This window comes from Pyxicephalus adspersus, chromosome 1 (genome assembly GCF_032062135.1).
Source record: "Pyxicephalus adspersus chromosome 1, UCB_Pads_2.0, whole genome shotgun sequence".
NCBI lineage: Eukaryota > Metazoa > Chordata > Amphibia > Anura > Pyxicephalidae > Pyxicephalus > Pyxicephalus adspersus.
The window spans coordinates 76,088,292-76,114,220 of NC_092858.1; the positions used below are offsets into that span (position 1 = coordinate 76,088,292).

Genomic DNA, 25,929 nt, shown 5'->3' on the forward strand with positions numbered 1-25,929 from the left:
TAAATTATATTATATACAAATATTATTATTGAAGATCAATTTTTCATGATATAGTACAGTACAAAATGCAAATAATTCATGTTTTGAACAGATTACAATAATTATTTTTTTTTACATGTGTTATTTCATTTAAGGCTTTTCCGATAAAGGGACTGAAACAGATGCTCTTTTATATTGTGTTAGTTTATCTAACTCAAGAACAACAATGTCTCGACGTAATCAGTTGTGGAGATACCTTAAGGTTACCAGGTATGCTTATTAGTACATTTCTTGTGAATGTGAACTCTCTGTAAATCTTATTTGGTGTTATAAGAACATGCACCTTCATATTTGCCATTACAGATAATTTTTTATTTGATCAAATACTGTTCAAGCTAAGTAAAACTGACTTGTTTTTTTTAAATCACATATTTTATTGTCTATAGTTTTGTGTTCTTCAGTGCAGAAGTTCCAGTGCCAATAAAAGCCATCTACCTATTACATACAAAATTTAAAGACCTTCTCAAGGAATGCAATATTGACCCCTATCCCTCATCCCCCAAACCGAGTATGACCCTTTTTTTTACCATGAGAAACAAAAAATAGTCACATAGAACCACCATGTAGGTCATTTGACATTACTGTTTGTGGGTCTGCATCATCTTCTGGGTGCTTACATGATCCCACCACTAAACAATGAAAAAGGAAGAGTATACTTAATGCAGGCGAAGAGTGAACCTACTGGAAGTTAGAAAAGAAAAAAGAAGATGGAGGACTGGAGTGCTATGGGACTGTGGCGTGGGCTTCTATATATCTTTTTTTCACTTAAAAAGAGGAATGGAGGAATTACTATTATCTTAGAGACAGAGGTTGGACTAAGTAATCACCCTTTAAGTCCAAGTTGAGTTCCAAGTCACTGACACCAAGTCTCAAGTAAAGTCTCAGGTCACCAAGAATTCTCCCAAGTTGAATCCCAAGTCAAGTCACTTCATTTAACCCCAATTTATCCCCATATAGAAACAGAGCTCTGATCCTGTTTTTGAGCACAGGATTACATTCTAAGTCCACAAGTTTCTCTGCTGACAGCTGAAAGGGGGAAGCGAGGATGCCAAAGAGGCATTTGTAACACCCCCCCCACTTCAGCTGTCAGAGGAGAAAACTTAGACAACAGAGACAACAAGTTGTGAGTCCAGTTGCAAGTCGCTGGGGAAAACCCGCAGTTGAGTTGCCAATTGTTCATTAGGTGACTTAGGTTAGACTTGAGTCCAAGTCCTGCAACTCAAGTTCCAACCTCTGCTTAGAGATAAACTATACATTTATTTAAAGTGCATAGGAGGCTGTATAGTCTCCTAAAAAATTTCTGCCTTTGAATATTTATGGTTAGCTTCCGTGGCTAGGATTTTCCTCAAAATGTTGTTAGAGGAAGTGAATATATAAAAAAAGACAGTCTCCAATGCTTAAAACTACTAGTAGCTATATTTTTCAATCAGACAGTTTTGTTTTATATATATCAAATGACCACTGTAACAATCATGAAAAATTTGATTATTAGGGCTAATGGGGTGGGAAAATAAAGACACAGATGGCAGAAACCAAATGGGCCTGATTTAATAAAGCTCTCCAAGCTGAAGAGGATACACTTTCATCAGTAACACAAAACCTAGAATGGATCTGGTCAAGTATTCAAAATGTTTGCTAGTAAATAACAAAAGACTTTGAATAAATCCATTCCAGGTTTGCTGGATCACCCAGCCTTGGAGAGCTTTAACCCCCCCAGCGCTAACCTTGAGTGTGACTTGTTGTAAAAAAATAAGCTGAAAGCGGTAACCCCGGGTAGTTAAAAAAGTAAAAAACAAACACTTACCGGTACCTCGTCCTTCAGGCTCCTGCCATGCTCTGATCGCGTCCACCACTTTGATCTGTTCCCGGGCGAGTGCGCTGATGTTCCCCAGGAGTTCCCAGTGACGTTGGCGTGTACTAGCCGCCGCTAGAGGCGTGACGGGAATTTCAAATTTTTTTGTATTGCATTCAATACAAAATAACTGTATTGAATGCAATACACTAGATTTGTATGTCTAATCTATGTCTATCTATGTCTACATTGCCTTTTATGAAAATTTTTTTTACAGTATATTTTAATAGTATGAGTATAAGAAAGTTTGAAACACAAAATCATGGCAAAGTTCAATAAATAAATGTTTTGTAAAATATATTTTTTTAATTTAATTTATTATTTTGACATGATTTTGTGTTTCAAACTTTACTATTATACTCATTAGAATATATTATACTGTAAAATAATATTTTATGAACAACAATGTATCTGGGCAGTAAATGAACCACCCAGGAGGTTAATAAATCAGGCCCGATGTGAAAAGCAATGTCATAACCAGATTACAGAGAATTAGAAGAGAGAAAGTCTATAGTGGGAGAATATAAAGCATGTAAAGGGGTTAATGTAAATGTCAAGACATTAAAGCCAGGAAATGATAGGCAAATGACAGGACAATCAGGACTACACAAGAGGAGTGAGGATAAACAATCTAAACATATCAATGATAGATAAAGAAATGAGATATAGCAACTACAGTAATTATGGAAACCTATAAATGGAAACTGTGAATTACAGTAGGTTACAAATAGAAATGAATTGAATTTGCTAAAATGTGATTTGATTCAACAAAATTCAATTTAACCTCTGTATCTATGTTACCCTTTGAGTGAGAATTACAGTAGAATTCAGTGGTTGGAGACTGTATTGAAGAATACAGACCACAGAAAAGACTGACAGATTTTTTTCTTTTAGGTAGAATTTGATCACTTTCTTGTAGAATTGTGGTTGCATCAATCAGTGGAATCATTCTACTAGGCACAAATTCAACTTGTCCCACTTGTTCACATGTTTGTTTTTGTGGTCCCACTCCCAAAGTGTACAATGTATTTACACAGTAGAACTGGGCCATTTTCAAGTTGAATTCAGGTAGAATCAGGCCCTGCAACCTTAGGGACACATCTCTGCAATGCTCCAGTGAGCAAGGACATTCATTAGGGGAGAGGGTCTCATCTAAGAGAGAGGGATATCTGGGAGCTTTCTTATTTACAGAGGCTTCAATATTCTAAATAGGATCCCCATGCAAAAAATATTAGATATTATTTATTATCCCATAAATTACACAAGCATTTTTAAGCTCATATATGGGTTTGATGTGCCTCGATTGTAATCTGACCAATAGCCTTTAGGGTTTATTATTATGGTCCAATAAACCATGAAAAGACATTTACATTTTCCTATTAACAGTGTGTAGCATTAAGCCCAGATTCAAAGTCAGTATTAGCAATTCAGCATACAGTTTAAACATATTTACACTATTTGGCAGTGCAGTTCCTATTATTTCTGTTTAGCTGTCATGTCAGTCAAGAACTATATCGACACTCTTGTAACCAATGGTTTTAAATGGTCCATCTCTGCAGAATTGAATTTGAAGTGGAAAATGCATTTCTCACTCTGCAGAATTTCTGTGGAAAGGCATCTGAAATGTTTCCATGTTGGCATTTCTGCTGAACTATATCCAAATGCTTTTTTCCTAAGCATTTTCTCTCTCACATTTTCAATATGAATAGAAATACATTGAAAATTTGTGAGTGTGTGTTAATGTTTGTGTTTTCAACTATTAACAAAAAAAAGAAAGAAAGAAAAAAGATAATTGCAGTAAACAATCAAACACAGAGGTGTTAGAGTTTACACATAGCATTAATGTATATAATAATAAAGAAATAAGAAAATTAATTATAAAAAATCAGAGTACAACTTGACAGCACAAGATCTGCCTAGTGAACAGTGGGAAAGGAGGCTCCAGGCTTCATATACGGAGACACATACTTCCATCCACTTACTATTTGAAATCTGAAGGGTGGGGGGTCGGAAGGAGAGAAAAGGAAAGCACCAGAAGACGCTAAGAATTTGGTGACTTTAGTAGGAGTGACAGAGGTTGGGGAGGATTTATCTAATAAAACATCAGAGATAGGGCTGAAATCCTCTGCTATAAAATTATTGGGCAATTGTAAGAGCTCATGAGGGTTGAGTTAGTTGTGTGAAAAAGGCTGCATTGGCCCCAGTAGGAGCATATACATTAAACAGTAAATAAATAGTCCCAATCATCTATGTAAGTATATATGAGTTGCTAGGGCATGGCCTTTCTAGTAACCAATGAATAAATAACCAACTAATAACAGCAAAAGGTAATAGATTGACCTACGACACTAAGGCTGTAAACACAAATCACATTCGCTGATATGTGTACAGAAGATTCCCAATGTTGTCCACCAATCTATCCTGATGGCACAGTGCATTTCCAAGGCAGAAAGCACAGTAGGGTGCCCCCCATTAATTCCCTATCCAGGGAAGGGGGCACTGGAAATGATCACAACAGATGTTTTCCAGAGAAAATTGTTCTATATGTGTACATATGTTAAGAGTGGGTTGGTGAAATGGCCTTGCAGGATTGCATGAACTCTAAATCACAGATTGGGAATTAGCTATTTTAGATTTATAAATTTGCTTTCTAAAATATGCAAAACTGTACAACACATGCTTATCTCATGCTTATCAAGTACAGATATTTATGCACTGAGCACACACCACAACCAACGTTATCGCAGGGTAACAACAGTGACCATGTACAAAAATATATTCCAGATAATTGCTATTTTATTAACACAATACATTAGCCAGAGATTGCACTGCAGTGTTTACAGTTAAGTTATAGACATGTGATTCTTTCCTAATCCATTTGTTATGTAGACCAGCTAATAATCATCACACGTGTATACGAGTATCTCGTATATATATAAGAAGCCTTATATGTACAATCTACAAACATTTTTTTTCTGTATGCATTACCTAAATGCATGTTTTGCATGAAATTTTAATGAAATGAAAGTTTACTTTTTCTTGCAGAATACAATGACATCTTTGTGACATGTGGGCCACAGGAAATTGAATTGTCTGTTTACCTGTGCCCTGTATACTTCTCTGGTTATAATGAAACTCAGCTTTACATGAATGATATTTTTTCTAACCCGGCCTGCCAAGGAACAGTCGATTTATCATCCAGCCCAGTTCCTTTACTGAAATTTGTTTTTTCAATCAATGACAGTTCAACGTGTGGCAGTTCATTTCAGGTAAGCCTCAAATTTACCTTCTGAACATTTCATAGCAATATTAGCATCACTGCATGTTCCAAAAGGATAATTTACTAGAACATTGTAAGTGGTATTTGAAACAAAATATTCCTTGTAATCTTTCAGGTGTTCAGCGATTTATTATAAAAATAAATGAGCTCTAAGATTCATAGGAATAAGACTAACACAAACTGAGCTGATTTACTTAATGCATGTATCTGCAAACTTTAATCAGTTTGTTCTCAATGTTTTCCATCATTTTAGCCCTTGATTACTTGTGACACATTCTCCCAGGCTACTTTACATATCCATCTTCCCTTGTCCCTGACTTTTCACATCTAGTCAGGTGGAAATGTGTCATCACCAGTCACAAGATCTAAATGTATGATAAAATTTAGATGCCAAAACACATGCAAAAAAAAACAGCAGACTCCATTTTCAGGATGGATTGGTGCTGGATAATTCCTTACTGGGCTGCACCAGAAAAAGTCACAGTGCATTAGGGGCTGAAATAATTTAGTGCTATTTTCTTTATATTACTTTTTACAACAGACTGTGTTTGTCTATTGCCAGTATCTTATTTGTTTATTGTCTGCACTAATATTTTTTTAAATAAAAGCAAACAAGCAAACCCATTTCACAAAATTTACCTTTTGATAAAACTGAAATGGAATAGTCTAGGTTACAGCTTTATTTTCAATAAGCCTGGACCAGCAATGAGGGTGTTTGCTTCCTGAATACGCTGATGTGTGCATTTTTATTAAATATCTCTCAAGAAAGACCTCACAGCAAATGAGTATCTAATCAGAACATACACACTCTGGGTAAATAAACCAGACATAGGTAAATCTCAATTTAATAAAGTTTATAGATAAAGACTTGTGCATGGCAGATTAATAATAACATTCTAAACCTAACCAAAATGTTAATAATATTTTTAATATTATGTCATCTAAAGAATTAAGAAAAGAAGAATCTCTTCTACTTGCATAAATGCAGACTACATAGGAATGCTTATGCTTTGGTGGATATTGCAGTGTGCTATGATATGCCCCCAGGCACTGCAATGACACTGGTAGCCAAAATAAGAGGAGGACTACAATTACAGTTTTAGTGTTTTGCTTCTAAAAGACTTAACTGTTTGCTGGCAGCCACTTGAATGGGCTGAAGCTACACAGAAAACTTTTAGCTGCCCAGTTCTGCTAATAAAATTGATGGAGACGTAATAGCTATTTATAGTGATGATCACTAACTAAGGGAACAAATGGCTCCCAACAGACAACACAAGCTTGTACTTCCAATCAATCTCACATGTTGACATGATGTGTCTGATTTACTGAAGCTCTCCTAGGCTGGGGAGGCTACACTCTCATAAGTAAAGCTGGGTGATCCAGCAAACCTGAAATGGATCTGGTCCAAGATTGAAAACATTTGGTAGCAAACAGCAAATGACTGAAGATATCCAGGCCCAATTAGGCCCAATGCTCTATTCATGTGTGATTTATCACTACGAGATGTTATTATATTTTACTACTATATATATATATATATATATATATATATATATATCTATATCTGTTACTATTACACTTTCATGAGCAGATGATTAAAGTGACCACAGATTCACCATACAGGTAGTCCCCGAGTTAAGGACATCCAACATACGGACGACTCCTAGATACGAACGGGGCTTCCTTGTGTGCTTTGTGTGCAGGACGGAGGCTCGATAGGGGGAGGGGGCAGTTTGCATGACTCGCAGATGGAATCTTTTGCTAAACACAGCTGAGGTTGTGGGTGATCCTAGTGGGGCGAGCTCTTTCTGTAGCCTCTTGTAACTCTTTAATGACCAAGGCAAACTCTGCAGTTGTTTTTCTTGCAAATCAAAGCACAGCTTGCTCCAGAAGTTAATGAATGTCTAGGCTTCAAAGCTTTTTATTTTGCTTTGTTTGTGAATAACTCACAGTGAGGATTTTATACAGTAACTGGCACCACTCTGCCTAATGATATGTTAAGACAAACATCTGTCCTAATTGCATGTATTAAAATAATGTACTTGTTCCGACTTACATACACATTCAACTTAAGAATAAACCTACATTCCCTATCTTGTATGTAACCCGAGACTACCTGCAATAAATAAAAAGTGAAAATCTATATTCTGGTAATAAATGGGCCATTTTGAGTTCTTGTCATTTATCCTTTCAGCTTTTTATGGCAAGATGTATGCACATTTTATTAGGGCCCCCCTCTACCTCATTCTTTGATGGGTAGTTTGTGACCTCACCCTCAACAGGGCAGAAGCAGGAGCTAAGTATATATTCTAAGTTTTTTTCTGAATAGGTATGTTTTGCAGTGACACAGCTAACGTGTTTATATACAGAGAGAGAATAGGTATAATAAAAATTAAATGATTTAATATACAATTCATCAGGATTCAGTGGTCATCAAAATATAAATTATATGCTTAAACTGATCAATTATTTTTTGAGGCATAAAGTATACAAAACGGCATTTTAAAATACATAATTGCCTTAGGGCAATGTTTTTCAAGCAGATCTTTGAGATATGTCCTAACAGGTCACAGTTTAATGTTATTCTTTTTATATGACTGACCATCTGATTGATTTGCAAATGTTAAGAAACAGTGATATTCTAAGATCTGGAGTTTCTACAAAACAGCTCCAATAAAATGCTTTACTCATGCAAATTAATAATTTTTTTTAAAGGAAATGTTGTTTTCCTGATCTTGTCTTCAGTAATTTATGAGTCACAGAGACAGAATGAGAATGCAGATAGAGAATGCAGAGTAAAGCCGCAGTATTGCCATACTAGTTCCTCATCAATGACATGATGAATTTATTGAAGCCATTAAATAATTCTGACAGCCAGGCAACCAAAGCTGTAAGGGCCATTTCAGTCCCACATTAAGCCTCAGCCTTCTGCCGTAGACTGAACCACAGTTCAAACTGGAGAGGTGTTGTACTATTTTTTGCACATGGCTGTGGCAGATCATTTTTTGTTTAAGGATTTGTGGTGCAGCAATGACTGTCAATGACCTATAGCCCCTGTAGGTCATCTTGTAGAACTTTAACAGTGTTCTTCCTTTATGTTCTCGCAAAAAAATACAGATACCAGTCCTGTTGTTTGGGTTGTTGCCCTTCTACAGCCCTGTCCAGCTCTCATTGTGGAAAGACCTCTCTTCAGGTATCTCTTCCATGCTCTTTAGACTGTTCAGGGAAATACAGCAAAGCCTCTGGCAACAGCATGTGTGGATGTACCTGTGCAACCTAAGTGGAGTACTGTCTCATGACAAGACATTACAAAAATGCAAGGCTGATAGAAAATCAACCAGGAAGAATAAGGGGGATAAATGGTCTGTGGTAAAATCATTCCCATTTGGTGGTTGACTTGATGTTACTCCTCGGGTCCCCCTATTTTTGCTTTTGATTGCACCAAAGTGGGTTAATTTGATGGTAATGGTCATAAACAGGAACCTGGTCATTAAGGGGTTGATTCACATACCCTGAAGACCTTTTGCTGAGGAGATAATGCTCATACAAAGGAAAGTGGCCACTGATTGGGGTTGATGGGAAACCTGACTAGTGAGGTCTGTGGGCAAGGAGAACCTACTATTGTTATGGATATGGACAAAAAAAAAAAACAAGTGTACTGGGGTATGAAACAAGAAGGAGATCAGTGTGTTTATGTTTTTTTTCGTATAACAAGGTTAAATGTATATGTTTGAGGTTCCTTTATTTTGTATATTATATTTTATAACCTGGATATACCTCTGTATACAATAAAATCTGTCCAGATAAGTACTCCATTGTCTCCAACATGGTAGAGATGCATTTCTGCATTTTTATACTTTAGATATTGATATGACCCAAGCTGCCTAAACATACAAATGCATATTGAAGCAAAAATACTTCAAACAGATCAGATCCCCATATTTCTCTCAGTACATGTTTCCCTTTCTAAAGTGTTTTACTTTTTACTGTGTAAAATTCCCAGCCAGATGCTTTCTTCACTAAACTGTTTTGACCATATTGCCATCTAAACCTACCATTACAAAAGACAATGATCTGTCTACTGTCATGCTTTATGTCTATAATACACTACTCTGGTAGTATACCTAGACAGCCAAAGGAACAAAAAGTCAACTACAGCTATTGCAGTAGATTTACATATGTGACTTTATAGGAATGAATGAAGTAGGAGAATTGCTGATATGCTACTTTTTTATTTCTGCTGGATATTTCTGTGTAAATTTCCTGCAGAAAATCACACACCAGAGGAAATCAGTTTATCATGACTCATGAACAGTATTATTCTCTAGAAACTATACAGTCTTGCATACATATAGTCAGATATGTATGATTCAAGTATTTCGATAGTTTTCTAGTTAGTTAATACTAAAAGTTCCATGTATAGGCAATATGAGTTTTAGTAGATTGGCCGTTGGTGATTTTAAGCCTGTAATTGTTTTATATTAGTATCTTTATCTCAATATCTTTATTATCTTTATGTTTTCCAAAAAAATGTTTGTAATATTTTTGAAACAGTTAAAAATCTGCCACTGTTTCCACAATGTATAAAATCCAGCATGTTTTGACAAAACAGACAGACATGTTTTTATGATCTACATTGCAAGGAAACCTGAAAATAAACATTTATGATCTTGTTGTGACCAATAAATGTTTTATTTGCTGTCTTATTTGTGACAAGTGTTTGACCATCTTTCTGACTAAGCTGTTTTTATGAGTAGCTCTGAAAGTCCTATGTGTTATTCTATTTTGTGCTAAAAACAATGTTTCAGGAGTACAATTTCTCTTAAAAGATCACTGGCTTATAAAATGTTGCATAGTAACCCACATAATTATCTTGGAGGAAATAACTTAGTAAGGAAGTGGCATTAAAGAGGAATAGGTAATGACTGATTGGGGATGATGGAATTGTGATACTATATTTTTATTACCTGTATATTGGTAAAGAGATAAGTCCAATATGAACACTTCTGCAGACTGAACAAACCTGTTTATATATATTCATGTAAAAAACATTTGTAATTCATTATTTTGAATACTCATTCAATTTTTCCAGCTGACATCTTATCGGTTTCTATGTGTTTCCTACACAAATGCAAATAGACAAAGATATTATATCTAAACAATCACTTATATATGTCACTTTTTAGCATTGAAAGTTTCCTATATAAGACTAATCTGTTAACAACCCATTTAAATCTAGAATTACTTGTCTTTATAGGAACCTTTTTCAGTCTTAAAGTTGCACAATGTAATGCATTGCGGTGCTATGACATTCCAATGCAAAGTAATGTAGGTGCCTTTGAACCTGTAGGTGAAACATAGGGCATACGCTGTACTCTAACATTTCTAGGTTTTTTGTATTTCTAACTTCAGTCAACTGTTGTGATATAATGATGTGTCATATTCCCTAAAACATTGACTTACCCTATTCTTGGTCTATATATGCAAACTTAAACAGGGAGACATACATTTTCTTAACCCTTTCTTGTTTGCTTAACAAAATCCCTGATAATAGCTAGTAAAAGTTAGTAGTAGTGTGTGAAGGTTTCCATTTGTCTAGGTCAATATCTAGTATCTTAAATAGCTAGTAGTGGTTAGTCATATTCAGCTAAGCTTGTTCTTGCAATGTTTAGGATGTTGCTGTATCTTTCTAAGCCACTGTATCAGTTTATGGCCTGGCATAGAAAAATGCAAAACACCTTCAACTCTACGAAAACAAGTATAGCTAAATGTGACTAACCACTACTAGCTATTCAATGACCCAGATAATCAATTGCATACATTCTTGCTCCTGAATGGGAGCACAAAGCTTCCTGAGATACATACCTCAAGACTCCCTGGAGATCTTGGGCATGCACAGAAGGGACTTTTCTGTCATTGAAAAAATGAAAGATAGCAATCTCATGCAGGCGCAGTGAGATCTGCACTTTTTTTTTTTTTTTTACAACTACATCAGTATACTTTACACAATCTCATGCCTGTGCAGTGTGAGATCGGTAGGTGAAGGCAGAAGAAAAAAAGGGGGTAGAAAATGGCGCTTCCTCTGTTCTGTTGTGAAGCAAGAAACTAGAACGACATGTGACCATATGGAAGACAGCTCCAGGGGATTGACGGATCTGTGCAAGGAAAGGTAAGTGTAATTTGTTTTATTTTCACTTTTGTTCTGCTTAAAAGTGCTATGTCCAAATGTCAGGCTATACTGAATGTGCAAAATTTTAAAACGTTTATCCAAATGGAGGTAATACTCGCAAGTTTCCCCTATTTTTATTGACCCATCATTATGACTACTATTATGACTGTAAAAAATTGACAAACACATAAAACATTGTGGTAATAATATGATTTCTTTTCTTTTTTCCTTTTTCTATTCGAAAAAAACAGATTACAGATGTTGTAGGTGATGGAATTTTTGAATCTTTTTCACACATCCAGTATGTTAACATTAGTGGAATAATTAAATCAAAAGAACCAACCATTGGCGTGATCACCCGAAGCCCTGAACTTAAGTATTTATACTCCTGTAGCTATCCTCTTGAATATCTTATGAACAACACTAGACTAGATGTGTAAGTAAATGCAGCTTCAATTTATACTACAGTAAAAATCTTGTTATATACCGGTATTTATTTTGTTTTAAAGAATTAGATAATATCAGTACCTTATGAAACCCCTTATAAATGTTCAGAGCCATTTTCATGAGTCTTCTCCATAAAGCACAATGTAATATCCTCACCACGCACAAATGCACTATAAAAATAATATGAACAGGGAGCCTATAGACGTATCTATTTTCTTGGCTTGTGAGAGGAAATGTATAAAGCACTCAAAAGAAAACCCATGCAGACAGAAAGAAACAAATTATTTGAGATATTTCACCAAAGTGTAATTAAAAGTGTTAAACATTTAGCTAATCTGCTGCCATGTTAAATTAGTGTTTAGCAATAGAAAAGTTTTTTACTTTTACTTTAAGATGAACATGACTATATGCATAGGGATAAAGCCATTGTATATCTCCCTGCACTTACTATATGTATGACTAAAACTTATAGTATGATCACAACTTATAGATATATTGTACTATATATATCATACTTATACAGTCAAGATATCATATCAGGATTAGAACAACCCTACTTGATCAATTTGCAGGTTGTCTAAAGGAATCTTAGCAGAAAAATATAATTTGAGTTTGCTAAATGCTACAGAGTGTTGCATACCAATTACAAAATATTTGGCAGTTTACCACACAATACTATTTTTTAAAGTTGTTTTAGAGTTAGCTAAATTAGAACTGCAGACAAGCAGCAATATAGTTCATTTAGCCCCTCGATTAATGCCTACAACATATTAGGCTCTATTTTTAAAACAGGGAATCAGAAATTCTCTATACCATTCCATCGTGGGAATCTTACAGGTCCAGGTTTCAATGTCAGTAATTGATTCCCACCAGGGATTGTTTGAGAGAATCTCAGATTACCTGTTTTATAAGTAAAGCTCATTGAGTTACCAAGCAGATGACACAACTATGTAATCTCCCAGCTTCCAGCTGGAAAATAAATTTGTATTGAAGTTTCTTCCCCTTTGAGTGACACATAGGCAGGGGTGTAGTGGGGCGGGCATGTTTACATAGTACCGTGCCCCTCTTCTTTTTTTATGACTACACCCCTGCAGAGAATACTAATAAATAGCGGCTTTTTTATTTTTGAAGAGTTATATTATTTTTGGCAGACACTAACAAATGGACACCAACTAATGTTACACAGATGGCTGCAATTATTAATCACTCTGATAGAGAGCTAGACAGTGACCATTAGATATACATTCTTATGCTACATTTTCTAGCAATATTTTGCTCCAAGGTACCATGGTACTACACTTACCTCAACCTAAACCCAACTTACTTTCATATGCTTCCCTAATGTGGGGTTTTCTGTTTTAGTGGGCAAGGTCAAACTTAAATGACAAGTAATTTAAATAAATCTCCTTTTCCTTTCCAAAATACAAATTATCCTGTCTTTTATATATTTTATTAAAACAATCAATACATACATGTGCTACATACATACTATATTAATGTGGCTTTTTGAAGAAGTTTAATACTTTTGCTATGTTTTAAATATTTGTTTTTGTTTGTAGGGCTGGAAATAATATAGCTATCACTACAAACAATGGTAGCTTTATCAGTACACTCTCTTTGCAGTTGTATTTGGTAAGTCGTTTGGTTTAAATGGACAAATGTTGAATCCATACCTTGTTATGTTTATGTGTACATACATGAATGATCCAGAGATAGCTATGTTTAAAAGTCCTGTTCTCCCTTTTTACTATTTCCCTCATACCTGTATTCTGCCTTACAGACCTGAGCAATTTTACAATATCTGCTATGCCTGCTTCTTGGCAATAACATTGTTATTTCTTAAGATGCCAAAATAATAGGTATATTTTATAGGAATAACATGCTTTCTTTGGCAAGACTGTCTTGCAAAAATTATTTTTATTTTTATGCAGTACAAAGATTACATTTTTTTTCTAAAAATTATGTTTCTGTATTAAAAAAATTTGTTTAAATTGTATTTATTTATTTGCTTTAAAAATTGACACTAAAATGATTATTCTAATACTAAGAATTGCAACACTATTTACAAAATTTTAAAAAAATATATCCACAAACACAAAACTAATCAACTGTTTATTACTAAATATCCTCTCAACAGTTCCCCTATACTGGAAGGCATACCAGTAATTGGGTTATATGAAAGGGCTAATAAAAACATATAAATTGACATGTTCCTACTCCTACTTTTAATAATTTTTCTGAAAGCCACAAGCTGTTACAGATCAGCACTGCCCTTCTTCATTTGTCAATAGGTTAATTAGGGATTTTTTAAAAAAAATTAAAAAATTAAATATTTTTAAATAACCCACAAATAATGTAAAATTTACACAATAAATAATGATATTGTGTCATTCACTGATGAACAGTAGCCCAATATTTACCTAAATGGCATTTTGGTAAATGCTCTAAAAATGTAATAATCACCTAAGAAGGTTGTTAATATCTGATCTTTTAAAAGAATGTTTAAATGGTGTTAAAGAATGTCCTCAATGACACACACTTTTATTTTTAGGATGAAAATTATAGAAGACCTCTTCTTATTCCACCAACTGGAATCAAATTAAACAGTACAGTATATGTTGAAGTGGTAGCAAGCAACTTGACTGAAAAGTAAGTAATTGCTTGGGGAAAGGTAATTGAAAAGTAATAGAAGAGCAGGGTCAGACCCGAAAACAGGGTAGCAAATAGAATGCGGGTAAGGAGCTAAGTTAAGATGGTCACAGGTGACACAAACACAGTGCATAGGCACAAAATGCTTCTGACAACAAGTAAAAAATTGGGTGGGGTTTAATAGGTTCCATGTAGCCGACATCAAGTAGTGCTATTTGCTTGGCTGTTCTGGTTGTAGGGTTGACATTGTAAATAGCAATACCAGACCAGCAGATTCCTAGCCAATGATTTTGCTATATTAGAAGGTTTGCTGCAAAGCATGTAAGATGCTACATGACAGCAGTTTGCATGCAGAATCTTCCACTTTACAGAATAGGGGCTTTGTGTTGTTGTAAAAAATAAACCTATTCTGCATGGTAAAAATGGTATTTGTTGAAACGTCACAGATCCCATTATCCAGAATAGTAATTGATAGTGGGGTTAAACATGTACACTAGAGCCACCAAAGCTATTGTCATATGGCCTGCTACTTCTGTCAGGTAAAACACATGTATAACTGGTTAAAGACCAGCTAAACCCTAAATCCAACAAGGCAATCATATTGATTAGGTATGTATTGTTTTTCCTACTTTGAGTGTCACATAGGCACGTATGATTGGCACACCCACTGACTGAATTCAGAAAAGAGAGGAAATAGTTGTAAAGCAGAGAACAAGTATGTTGGCCCATGAATCAGATATTCTCTCCACCACTTTAAATTTGTTTTGTTGAATTCTGGGATTAGTTGACTTTAAAGGATGTGCCTTTGCTAGAAAATGAAAAAGACTGATAACAGTTAACAATGACACTTGCCTTTACTTCAGGAATAAAATATTTATTATGGTTGTCCATTCAACCATAAACATTTTAATACATTATTTGGAACCCAGATCTTTCTGGATCAAATAAATAACAATAGTGTAAAAGTTAATTGAAGTAAAATGGTTCTATATAAAAGATTTGGTGCAGACTGCCTATTACTCCATGACAAACAGTTTGTTAATGTTATGGTGAATACCTAAAGAAAACCTAAAGACATGAATATGTTGGTAGGCAAACTTACATATGACAATGCATATCTGAGAAGTATATCTGCCCATGTTTTTGACTTGTTAACCAATGTTAATAAGAGACATATGCACGCTGTAAAACAAATGCCTTTTTCCTGCAGGTTCAACGTGTTACTGGATAGATGCTATGCTTCCACATCCCCATATCCAACAAATTCAACCTACTATGATCTATTTGTAGGGTAAGACAACAAAGAAATGTCTTGTTGCATGTCAATAGAGTGTTTATAGAATGGTAATTGAGAGAATTGTAAGTACAAAAACTTTTTCTGTAAGTACCAACTTTGCTGTTGTTTAATATCAGTCCTCCCAACAATGTGTTTACAGAAATGTTTAAATTCTGTTTTCTTTTAATATGAATTGGTGCTGAAAACAAGATAATTATTATATAAACCAAAACCTCTATTTACATCCATAAATACGAGAGAATTGTTCTTTTCTAGACTTAAGTATATATTAATCATACTATACATTTTTTCATTACTGACATTTTATTGCACTTATTATAAAAAAGAAAATGTAAAACAGCTTGTTTTTGTAAAAAATCTATGATACCAGTCAGAAATTTGCTTCCTGGACCCCAAATACTTGTTTTTCGGGGCTGACAGGCCAAGGGTACTTTCTTCCATGTTTGGTGGGGGTGCCCTAAAATCCATAGCTATAGATTTGTAGTATATCAACTTGTATGAGATAGATCTAATTGTAAGAACCCTAAAGATGCCCTTGTCCATGTCCAAATGTCCGTCCAGAGGCATGTACATCTTATCAGTTTCAGTCACTTAATTATTACAGTGGATAACAGGTTTTAGCAAGAGGGCATGGAACACTGTGAAACCCACTGAAACCAAATGAAACGTAAAATAATGTGGTACATTGTATGATTCTATGGAAATGATCCAAAAAATCTGTAAACCCTGGTTCAGCACCACATGCCCTCTAATATAGATTAAGCTCTTTTCATTGCTTTAGGGTTCTTAGAGGTGTAGCCTCGAGACCCTTACATTCTGTAGATTGTAAATGTGTAGTAAATGTGTAAAAGGATCAGGTCCCTTTCCACCCTTACTCTTCCTGGGGTTTCTTCCTGTCCTCTCCCGCCTTTTCTTTTCCTTTTTCTCCATTCCCATACGCGTTCATGGTTTTGTTTTCTAATGTTTATAACTCTCTCTATGTATGCTTCTGTTGTTCTATATTATTATTATTCTGTAGTTTGATACATTATTTAATAAAAAATTTAATGACTATATTCTTTTTTTCATAGATGCCAAAAGGATCAGTATACTTTCATAACAACAAATGGAGACAGCCAGGTTGCCCGTTTCTACTTTTCAGCATTCAGATTCCTTGAACAGTATGAGCAGTCTGTGTCAACATTCTATTTGCATTGTATTACCCGACTGTGTGAGGTGTCTGCATGTCCATCCTTTAAGCCAGTAAGTATTGCAGAAACAGTGTGATTCAGAATGTTGTATATTGCTACGCTTTAACCAGTTAAAGAGAAAATATCAGTAAAAAATCAAAATAAATAAAAAAACACTTAACTTTACTCATGGAAAGACATCAATCCTTTTGTGATCCTAGTTCAGTAGGTCCAGCACTGTCCCGTCTTCCCTCTTCAATCCAGTACAGGCTGGACACCAGGCATTGCCAACTTCTTCCTCTTCTTCCTAGTTTTTCTTCCTACTTCACCCGCTCCCATAATGCGCAGGTGTAAGACCGGGTGACGCACCTTCCAGCAAAACGAGAAGTGCCGATCTCATTGCGGATGCACTTTCTTATTCAGTATGTACAGCCACAATGGTAAAGAGAGAAAGGGAGGGATCACCACTTCAAATGGAAAAAAAAAAAAAAAAGGAAACTAATTGGGTTATTTACCCTTTTATATCAAGTAAAACAAATGGTGATCAGTCTGCTTTAGCACATGTTCAATAGATGTTTATCAGTGGGCAATAGAAATCTAAATATACACCACTAAAAAAGTGTATATGTATAGGTGGTTATATAGGTAAAGATTTTTTTTTTCCAATTGTGTAAATTCTTTGGCATATTTTATTGTACACTGACACTATGAAAGTAAACTTTAAAGACCTTTTTCCACTTGTGCATAAAAAAAGATAATGTGTATACAAATGTCTGATTGCATTATGTGTAAATGGCACCCCTATTCAGTTTAAAGTACAACGATTTAGCACTTCACACCACAACCTATAAACCATGCTTTATGGTGTGCTGCATTTCCATTTGGATGCTTTGGCAGCTGATTCAAAATTAATTGACTGCTGTAACAAATAATATGTTAGACCACTACAATAAAACAGGTATAAATAAGCTCCAAGCATGCAGTGTTATTTTAGGATTAATTTGTTCTTATCTTGAGTATGAACTTTTCCTAAGACGTACATTAATTTCTTTACAGACATGCTCAAAACGAAAGAGGAGTGTTAGGGCAGTTTCAAGCTCTTCAGGGTCTTCTGCACTTTCTGATCCAGCAACAGTCACCTCACCTGGGATCACTACCAGTGCTGCAACTAGTAAGTATAATAGCACAGAACACCATGTTACACAAATTATAAAGTAGCATGCAACATATTGAACTTTTAGAACTTGAAAGTTGAACTATTTTTTCTAAGGTAAAGTGGAACAGTTAAATCAATCTTTATATTATGTGATCTTCACATCTCAAGAGCCTAGGTACCAAATATCTAAGCTTAACAGAAACAGGTCACACCACAAGTCCATCCTCTTATGCTGCTCAAAACAAATTTTGTTGTTAAATCTGAACTATAGTTCATATATTGTATATTGTAGAAAGGATCAGGTGATGTCCTTTCTGCAATAAACGTTATTACCTGCATGATTGGTCTGTGCAACTGTCAAAATTGCTGAGTTGTGCATGCAGGATACCTGGCTTCCAATGCAGTTTTCAAGACTGAATAAACTCTGTGCCTGCCCGGGAAATAGGTCATCCCAGCTCTGCCAATTAAGATAGCCAAAGAATACAACTAGTAAGTGATAGAATGGGCACAGGTGAGCATAGTGGGGTTTAGTTAGACTTTAATTGCAGTTACATAAAGACAAACAAACAAACTAACCACACATATATATATATATATATATATATATATATATATATATATATTGCCTCGCTCTCTATTTATATATATTGCTTTTTGAGGAAGGAGACAAGTATAAAATGATTTTATCAGCTATTTTATTTTCTATAAAATGTCTAAAGATGTTAAAAGTTATAAAAAAAAGTTTATATAATAAAGGATAGAAAAGTCAAACAAAAAGGGAAAAAATAGGTAAGGCAAGAGAGAAGTTAAATAACTAAAAGAAGGTCAGTAAAGGAAAATATTTGTCCTTTTCTTTTTACCAAATGCCAGGGTTTTTTTTGTATTTATTATTTTCTAATATTTTGTATTGGTAAGCATACCCTGATAACCAGGTTTGTTTAAACAGTAACTATTTTGAGCACTATCTCGCAGCACAAATCACCATTCAAAATAAACATCATATGTCATATTAAGAATCAGGTCTAGATGTTCTGAAAATATGAAGATATTTGTTAGGTTCATAAACAACTACCTTTCTTTTTGGGATCCTCTGCTATAATTATTAGATCACAGTACATTAGCATGTTTTTTTAACAAACTATTTACAAAAATGCATTAAAGAAATTGTTGTAACACTCATTTATCATTTCCTTTATAGGTAATCCAGCCAGTCTATCCTCCGGTAAGTATATCATTTTTTTTGGTGATATCAATATTTATTGTCAGATGCATGCTTTAATATATAATAATAAATCATGACGTATTCAATCAACAAGAGAAAATGGATGTTTTATTAACTTAAAGAATAGCAAGAAAAGCATGTGCTACAGTAGCACCATATGGATGTGAAGAAATAAGTACACTTATTATTGACCTTTTCAGCGAATTTGACCTGGAAAAACAGTCCATGCATACAAAGATAAGAGAGAACGACCTTAATAAAATCACTGAGCTTTTTTTTCATTAGTTTAACAAATATATCAGCAGATATAATACTGTAGTGTGGAGAAAGTATGTACACCTTTAGCCTCAAGAGCTGATATTGCTCTTTTCTTACCCCTTTGCCCTCAATGTAAATTATCATTTATCAGCCTTGTTTAGGTTAGGCCCAATTCAACAGACTGGTTTACACCACAACACTTACAAGAATAGTAGAGTGAGTTTAAAATTTAACAACATCTAATAATGTGAAAAGAACATTTTCTTTAGGTAATTCAGCATACATATTTTATCTTCAATAATATACCATATGTGAAATGACAGAATATTTATTCTCAGAACATTCTGATAATGGAACACTAAAAAAGCTGCAAACCACCAGCAGTTAAAACTGTTACAAACATATAGGGCTCTATTTCTACAACAAGGAATTTGACTTTCCCTCAAACTTTTCCTCGTGGGAATCTTCCTGGTTCATGTGTTTCAATAGCAGTAAAAAGATTCCCATGAGGGAATGCTTGAGGGAATGTTATTGATTCCCTGTTCTATAAACAGAACCCATAGTGTAGATTACTAAATGTTTGCATTTTACATATTAGAATCGGCGCACTCTGATATTTGCATTCTTCTCCCTATCCTCCATTGTATTTAGCACCCAATGAAAAGTTTGTGTTCACAGCTGCAAAGTAAATGGAAACTTTTACTCTCAGTACTCAATGTACTGTTCATTGTGGACATTACATTTTTATTATTTCTGCTCAGTGACAGATGTCATGACAGAAAATGCCAATTTGAGGTTTATTTGTGATGTTGGTCAGATTTAACTATGAAGTGGTAGTTTTGGGGACTTTTACAGATTCATTGCTAGTTTGCTAAGTGCCCTGTGTGTTGCACCTATCAGTACCATTCAAGTGAGTGAAACACTGATTTGTTGTACTTAACCTCAAGTAGGAATCAGGTCTGCAGCTACCGTGGGCTTCAGGTGAAATTTACGTGTCCGAGGTTCATATAGTAATATAGTAATCCACAGTCAGCAAAATTATTTTACAATATGTTTACTGACTTACTGCAGAAAAATGATTTGGTCATGCACATCGGGCTGGAAAAAAATCTATAATCCATATAGTGGCACTTCCTCCCAGGTATAGAGCTCTGTGCAATATTGACCTTTTTTACTTTGCTGCCAACAGCAATTTCATGGTCCGCAGGCTCAGTGGTAAAAGTACCAGTAATTTGGGTACCACAGGCATAAGGACATGACTCTACACCAAGGGACATAGTGGAAGCAGCACTTCCCTGTCCTAGCTAAAGACTCTTGCTGATTCTGGTGTCTTTTGTGCCCCAGATAATACATGCTAGTGTTTGTTTCAGGAGAAAACCTACCTCAACTCTGTTCATAAATTGCAGCCTCACTACACTACTTTCATACTGTCCAAGAGTTAATCTCAAGAGTTATCTCAGACTCTACAGACCTCGGTCAGGGTGTTAAAGGGTAAAGGTTATGACAGTAAAAATTAGAAAATGACTGAACAGGTATAATTTGTTTGGGAGGGTTGCAGGGAAAAAATATTTTCTCTCAAAAATGAACAGCACTGCTTAGGTAGGCAAAGTTGCATCCGAACTAACCACAATACTTTTGGAACAATGTTATTTGTACAGACAAGAACAAAGGGAAGATTTTTGGTGCTGAAGAGGTAATAATTTAGGCTTGTTTTGCAACAACAGGATTTGAGCACTTGGTAATCATTGGGCCTGATTTATTAAAGCTCCCAAAGGCTGGAGAAAATACACTATTCACAACTTCAGCTGTTCAACAGCTAAAGCTTGGCTGGAATTGGGTCATGCAATAGGACAATGATTCCAAACACACCAGAAACTCTACAGAATAGCTGAAAGTGAAATATGTGGGTGTTGCAATTACCCAAAGTCCAGAATTCAACCAATCGACCTTAAGAGAGCTATGAGTGCCTGCAAACATTAATGAACCAAGGCAATGTTGCAAGGAATAGTAGGACAAAATTCCTCCACTACATAGTGAGAAACTGATGTTATACAGAAAATGATTACTTCAAGTTATTGTTGCTAAGGAGTTCTACATGCTATTCAACATTGGATTGTACTTAGTTTTTCATACATGGCTTCTCAATTATAGCCTAATGTAATTTTTAGAAATAATATTTAGAACCTGATGAAGACCTTACAATTTGATTATTATGACCTAATTATAACATAACAAAGAAATGAAAAATAGTTAAGTATTTCAATGTTTTTATTGAGTCTTTCAGAGAAAAGAAAATTACATAAAACCAAACAATATTAAAAATAATAATAACAATAGTAATAACAGAAGGACAAACACGCCTCACCAGCTTACAGAAAGCACAATAACAACCTGAAATTAGTAAATAACCTTTATGCCCGAAGGCTAAGCGGAAGAGGCCAAAGGAGTGGACAGGACAGGGACAAGGACATTAGATTTCCACGATTTAGCCAAAGTGACGAAAGCTGCTAGCTGAATACGTTTTTTATCAATTTCAAAGAGTATTTCACATTTAATAAATAAAGCAATCTCCGGAGTACTTGGTACAACCCTCTTTAAAACCCTGGAAATTATTTGGAATATTTCTGACCAAAAGTTCTGGGCTATAGGGCAGGACCCCCACATATGTACCATGGTGTCCCCAGCATCACAACCTCTGAAGCACAGTGGGGAGGTAGAGGGATGACATTTGGAAAGTCTGTCTGGTACTAAGTACCATCTGAGAAGAACTTCATAATTAGCCTTTACAAATGATGAATTGAGAGAAATTTTAGAAAGAGAGAAGGCTACTTCGTACCATTCTTTTTGGGAACAGGAGAGGCCAAGATCATTTGTCCAAGCCCTCATATATGACAGTTTGACAGGGGGGATGCCAGGGCAGCATAAATTATTGAGATGACCTTTGTTATCAGCAATAGATCTACAGGAACTTTCAAATGGAGTAGAACACATAGGACGAGGGGCTTGTCTGATCTTGGAGCAGACAAATGATTTCAGTTCCCTTTTACTTACCAAATATTGAAAACTAAAAATGTCACGCACATCAATATTATCTTTGATTCAGTAGAAGCCCTTATCAAGCCTCCATTTAAAAGTCTGGATTGGACTAAGCGGAACATGAGCAGAACAAAGCTTCAAACAGTGTCGGAACTTACCCCAAATACAAAGAGAGTGGGACAAGGAGAAACACCCCGGGACCCCTTCTTTTTTCTTTAGGGGACCAGTTTTTTCTTTAGAGGACCACATGCAGGAGGTGATTCCCCCATACTTGCAATCAGACTCTTCCAACTCTACTCTTTGTGGCCTCACCCCCTGTAATGTGGAATGCGATAATTGTGCGATTTGAGCTGCTATATAGTAATATTTGAGAAGGAGGGACCCCCAAACCACCCTGAGACCTGGAAGCCCACATGGTGTTTTTTTGGATTTTGCTCCATCTACTGCCCCAGATGAAATTCATGATCTTAGATTGAAGGGAATTGAGAATCGAGAATGGGACATGAATTGGGAGTGTGCGAAAGAGGTATAAAATCCTAGGAAAGACATTCATCTTAATCAAGGCTATACGACCCAGCCATGACGCGGGGGGGGGGGGGGAGCTAGACCATCGTTTTAGGTCAGCAATAATCTTGTTGAGGAGAGGGGTGTAATTGGCATGTAACAAGGACTGGTGCCTAGGGGTAAAATGAATCCCCAAGTATTAAAGGGAATTTTCCTCCCAGCAGAGATCAAAATTTTCTTCAAAAGTGACAACTAGGGATGAGCGACCGAAATTTTAAAATTTGACAGCATGTCGAGAACAGCCTGTGTAAATTCAGTCGTCGAGATTGAATTTTTTGGGACCTGCAAGAGCAATCACGGAAGTGGAGCTGATTGCTCTTGCAGCCCTGTAGTATGTGTTCTTGGAGAGATATTCTCTATCCAAGAACACAGAAGTCCCGCAATGTGCTCATCATGAATGAATGCAGCTGTGGGAATCCTCCTGTGCTCGATCTCCAGGCACTAGAGGTTAAATGAATGCAGCCATGAGAATCCTCCTCTGTGCGCCTCATTTACCCTCCAAGGCGCTGAGATCACGCACAGGAGGATTCCCTCCTGTAATGATTTCCTCAATCTCCTGATGGGTCCGTGAAATCGGTTTGCCAAAATTTCGCAGACCCATCGGAATTTCGAGGAAAATTTCCAGAGAATGTCTGAGGCATTATCGCTTATCCCTAGTGACAACTGAGGCCCCAGAATATTATTGTAATGGCCTGGGATTTAGATTCATGGACCTGGAGACCTGAAAGGCTTGCAAAAGTGTCCAATAAACGGAATAGCTTAGGGAGTGAAATATGTGGATGAGCCACATACATAAGAATGTCACCCTGCGAACAGTGAACATTTATGTTCCGTCTGGCCACTCTGGATCCCCTTGATATCTTAATTTTCTTGGATAGCCCTAGCAAGAGGTTAAATAGCTATATCAAATAAAAGTGGAGATAATGGACAGCCTTCTCTTGTACCTCTTCAGATGGAAATATTGGGAGAGAGGAAGCTACCTCATGAGATATTTGCTAAAAGTTTGTCGTATAAGGCTTGCATGATATTGATACATTTTTGCCCGAAGCCCATATGTGACAAAACTGGAAAATAGGTATGAGCAGGACACTATCGAAGGCCTTTTGCAGGTCAATTGCCAGAGGCATTGCCTCTCTCTTAGGACCATTGCCCCAGTTAGAGTAAAGCAGGGATATTAAATCAATGGAACGTCTCGTATGGTCAGGAGCCTGCCTATATTGCATGAAGCCTACCTGATCTGGATGGATATAAACTCCCAAAAACGAACTCAAACGAACTGACAATAGCTTGGTCATAAGTTTCATATCACAATTGATTAGCGAGATGGGCCTGTAATTATTAATATCCGTGGAGTCCTTTTCCTGGTATGGGAATACCATTAATATAGTCACGGTTGGCTTGTTGCAGTAGAGGGTGGCTTTCTCTCAAATAATTGTAATATTGCACAAGATGTGGAATCAGTAGGGGACCAAAAGCTTTGTAATAAGCATAGGAGAATCCATCCGGGCCAAGAGCACTGTCCTTTTTAAATAATTTAGGAACTTTGAGGGCTTCTCAAGGATATTTTTATGATTGGATTTAAAACTAGGCAAATGGAGCCCATTGAAAATGAAAGATAGTTTATTTTCTTTTTTTCATGATTGTGAATAGAGTGAACAGAATTTAAACAAAGCAAATATTACATGCATTATCAAAATGAACCCTAACAGTCAGAGTCTTTGGAAAGACAGATAAAGATTTATTTTGGTAACATATTTAAATATACACCATTTTATTTGATGGTTTTATTAGGAATATAAAGTGGAACTTTACACAACATATTCATTTCTCACGGAATGCAAGAGAAATATTACTATGCAGTTTAGCTCCTACAAATCTCGAACCTTTTCTTTTTTATTTAACTTGCTTGGTATGGTCACTGCAAGCATGCATTCTCCCTTCCAGCAGATGAGAGATCCTGGAAATGTAGTTTTCAAGCTGGATGGTGCATGAGGTCCCATGGTTTAGCATATCAAGACTCCCTTTATAGCATGTTGATCAGGTTAATTCGTAAGCTACACTGTGGCTCACAATCTAGGAGAAGGAATACATACAGCTTGCAGGTATGCTATGCATAACATAGCACAGGAGAGGCAGCTGTGTGGTTGGTATAATGACACATAAAAAGACAAGTTCTAGCTTGATGGCAGTACTTGCAATGAAAGCAGTAAGCAAGACACAGAGATGTCATGTGTGGGTCAGCATGTGATCTTAAAAGCAGATGCCTAGTAAAGTGATATGGCCTCCTTCTTATTTTTATAAGTTATAGAGAGGTGCGTAGTGCAATGCTGCACAACTGAACATACTGGGAGTTTGGAAGCAGCTTTATTTTGTTGATGGTTTTGCACATGTACAGTATGCAAATACTTTTATAATAACTTGTGATTTGTGATTTTCCTAATGCATTCTATACAATTAGATTTGTTATAAAGAGTTTTTTTATTACCAATGGAATTTTCTTTGTTAATAGTTTTACTATAAAATATTTTGTTTTTGTCTCTTCTCACGGATTTAACAACATTATTCAATTTTCTGAACTGCAGTGGCATTTCAACTTCATGTTTGTTAACATATATTTACTATTATAGGTTCTTCTAAAGTGGACCCACAAGATATTGTAAGCACTGCTGTTGGCTTGGGAATAACTGTTGGTTTTTTGGCTTTACTGTGTACCCTTATGGGTGGCCTTGCATATCTTATGCACCGACGACTGCAGAAGAGCAGCTATCTGGAGAAAAACAACTTTCATTAA

At 35.7% G+C, this 25,929-nt stretch overlaps 1 protein-coding gene across 1 annotated transcript; it reads left to right on the forward strand.

The window, feature by feature from the left end:
• Window positions 1–205: 205 nt before the first annotated feature.
• Window positions 206–25,929, forward strand: LOC140326134 (zona pellucida-like domain-containing protein 1). Its single transcript, XM_072404514.1, has 11 exons — window positions 206–249; window positions 426–547; window positions 4,937–5,160; window positions 11,592–11,776; window positions 13,347–13,419; window positions 14,339–14,436; window positions 15,647–15,727; window positions 16,804–16,975; window positions 17,959–18,073; window positions 19,257–19,280; window positions 25,766–25,929. Exons 1-11 carry the CDS (start codon window positions 206–208, stop codon window positions 25,927–25,929), a joined length of 1,302 nt encoding a protein of 433 aa, XP_072260615.1.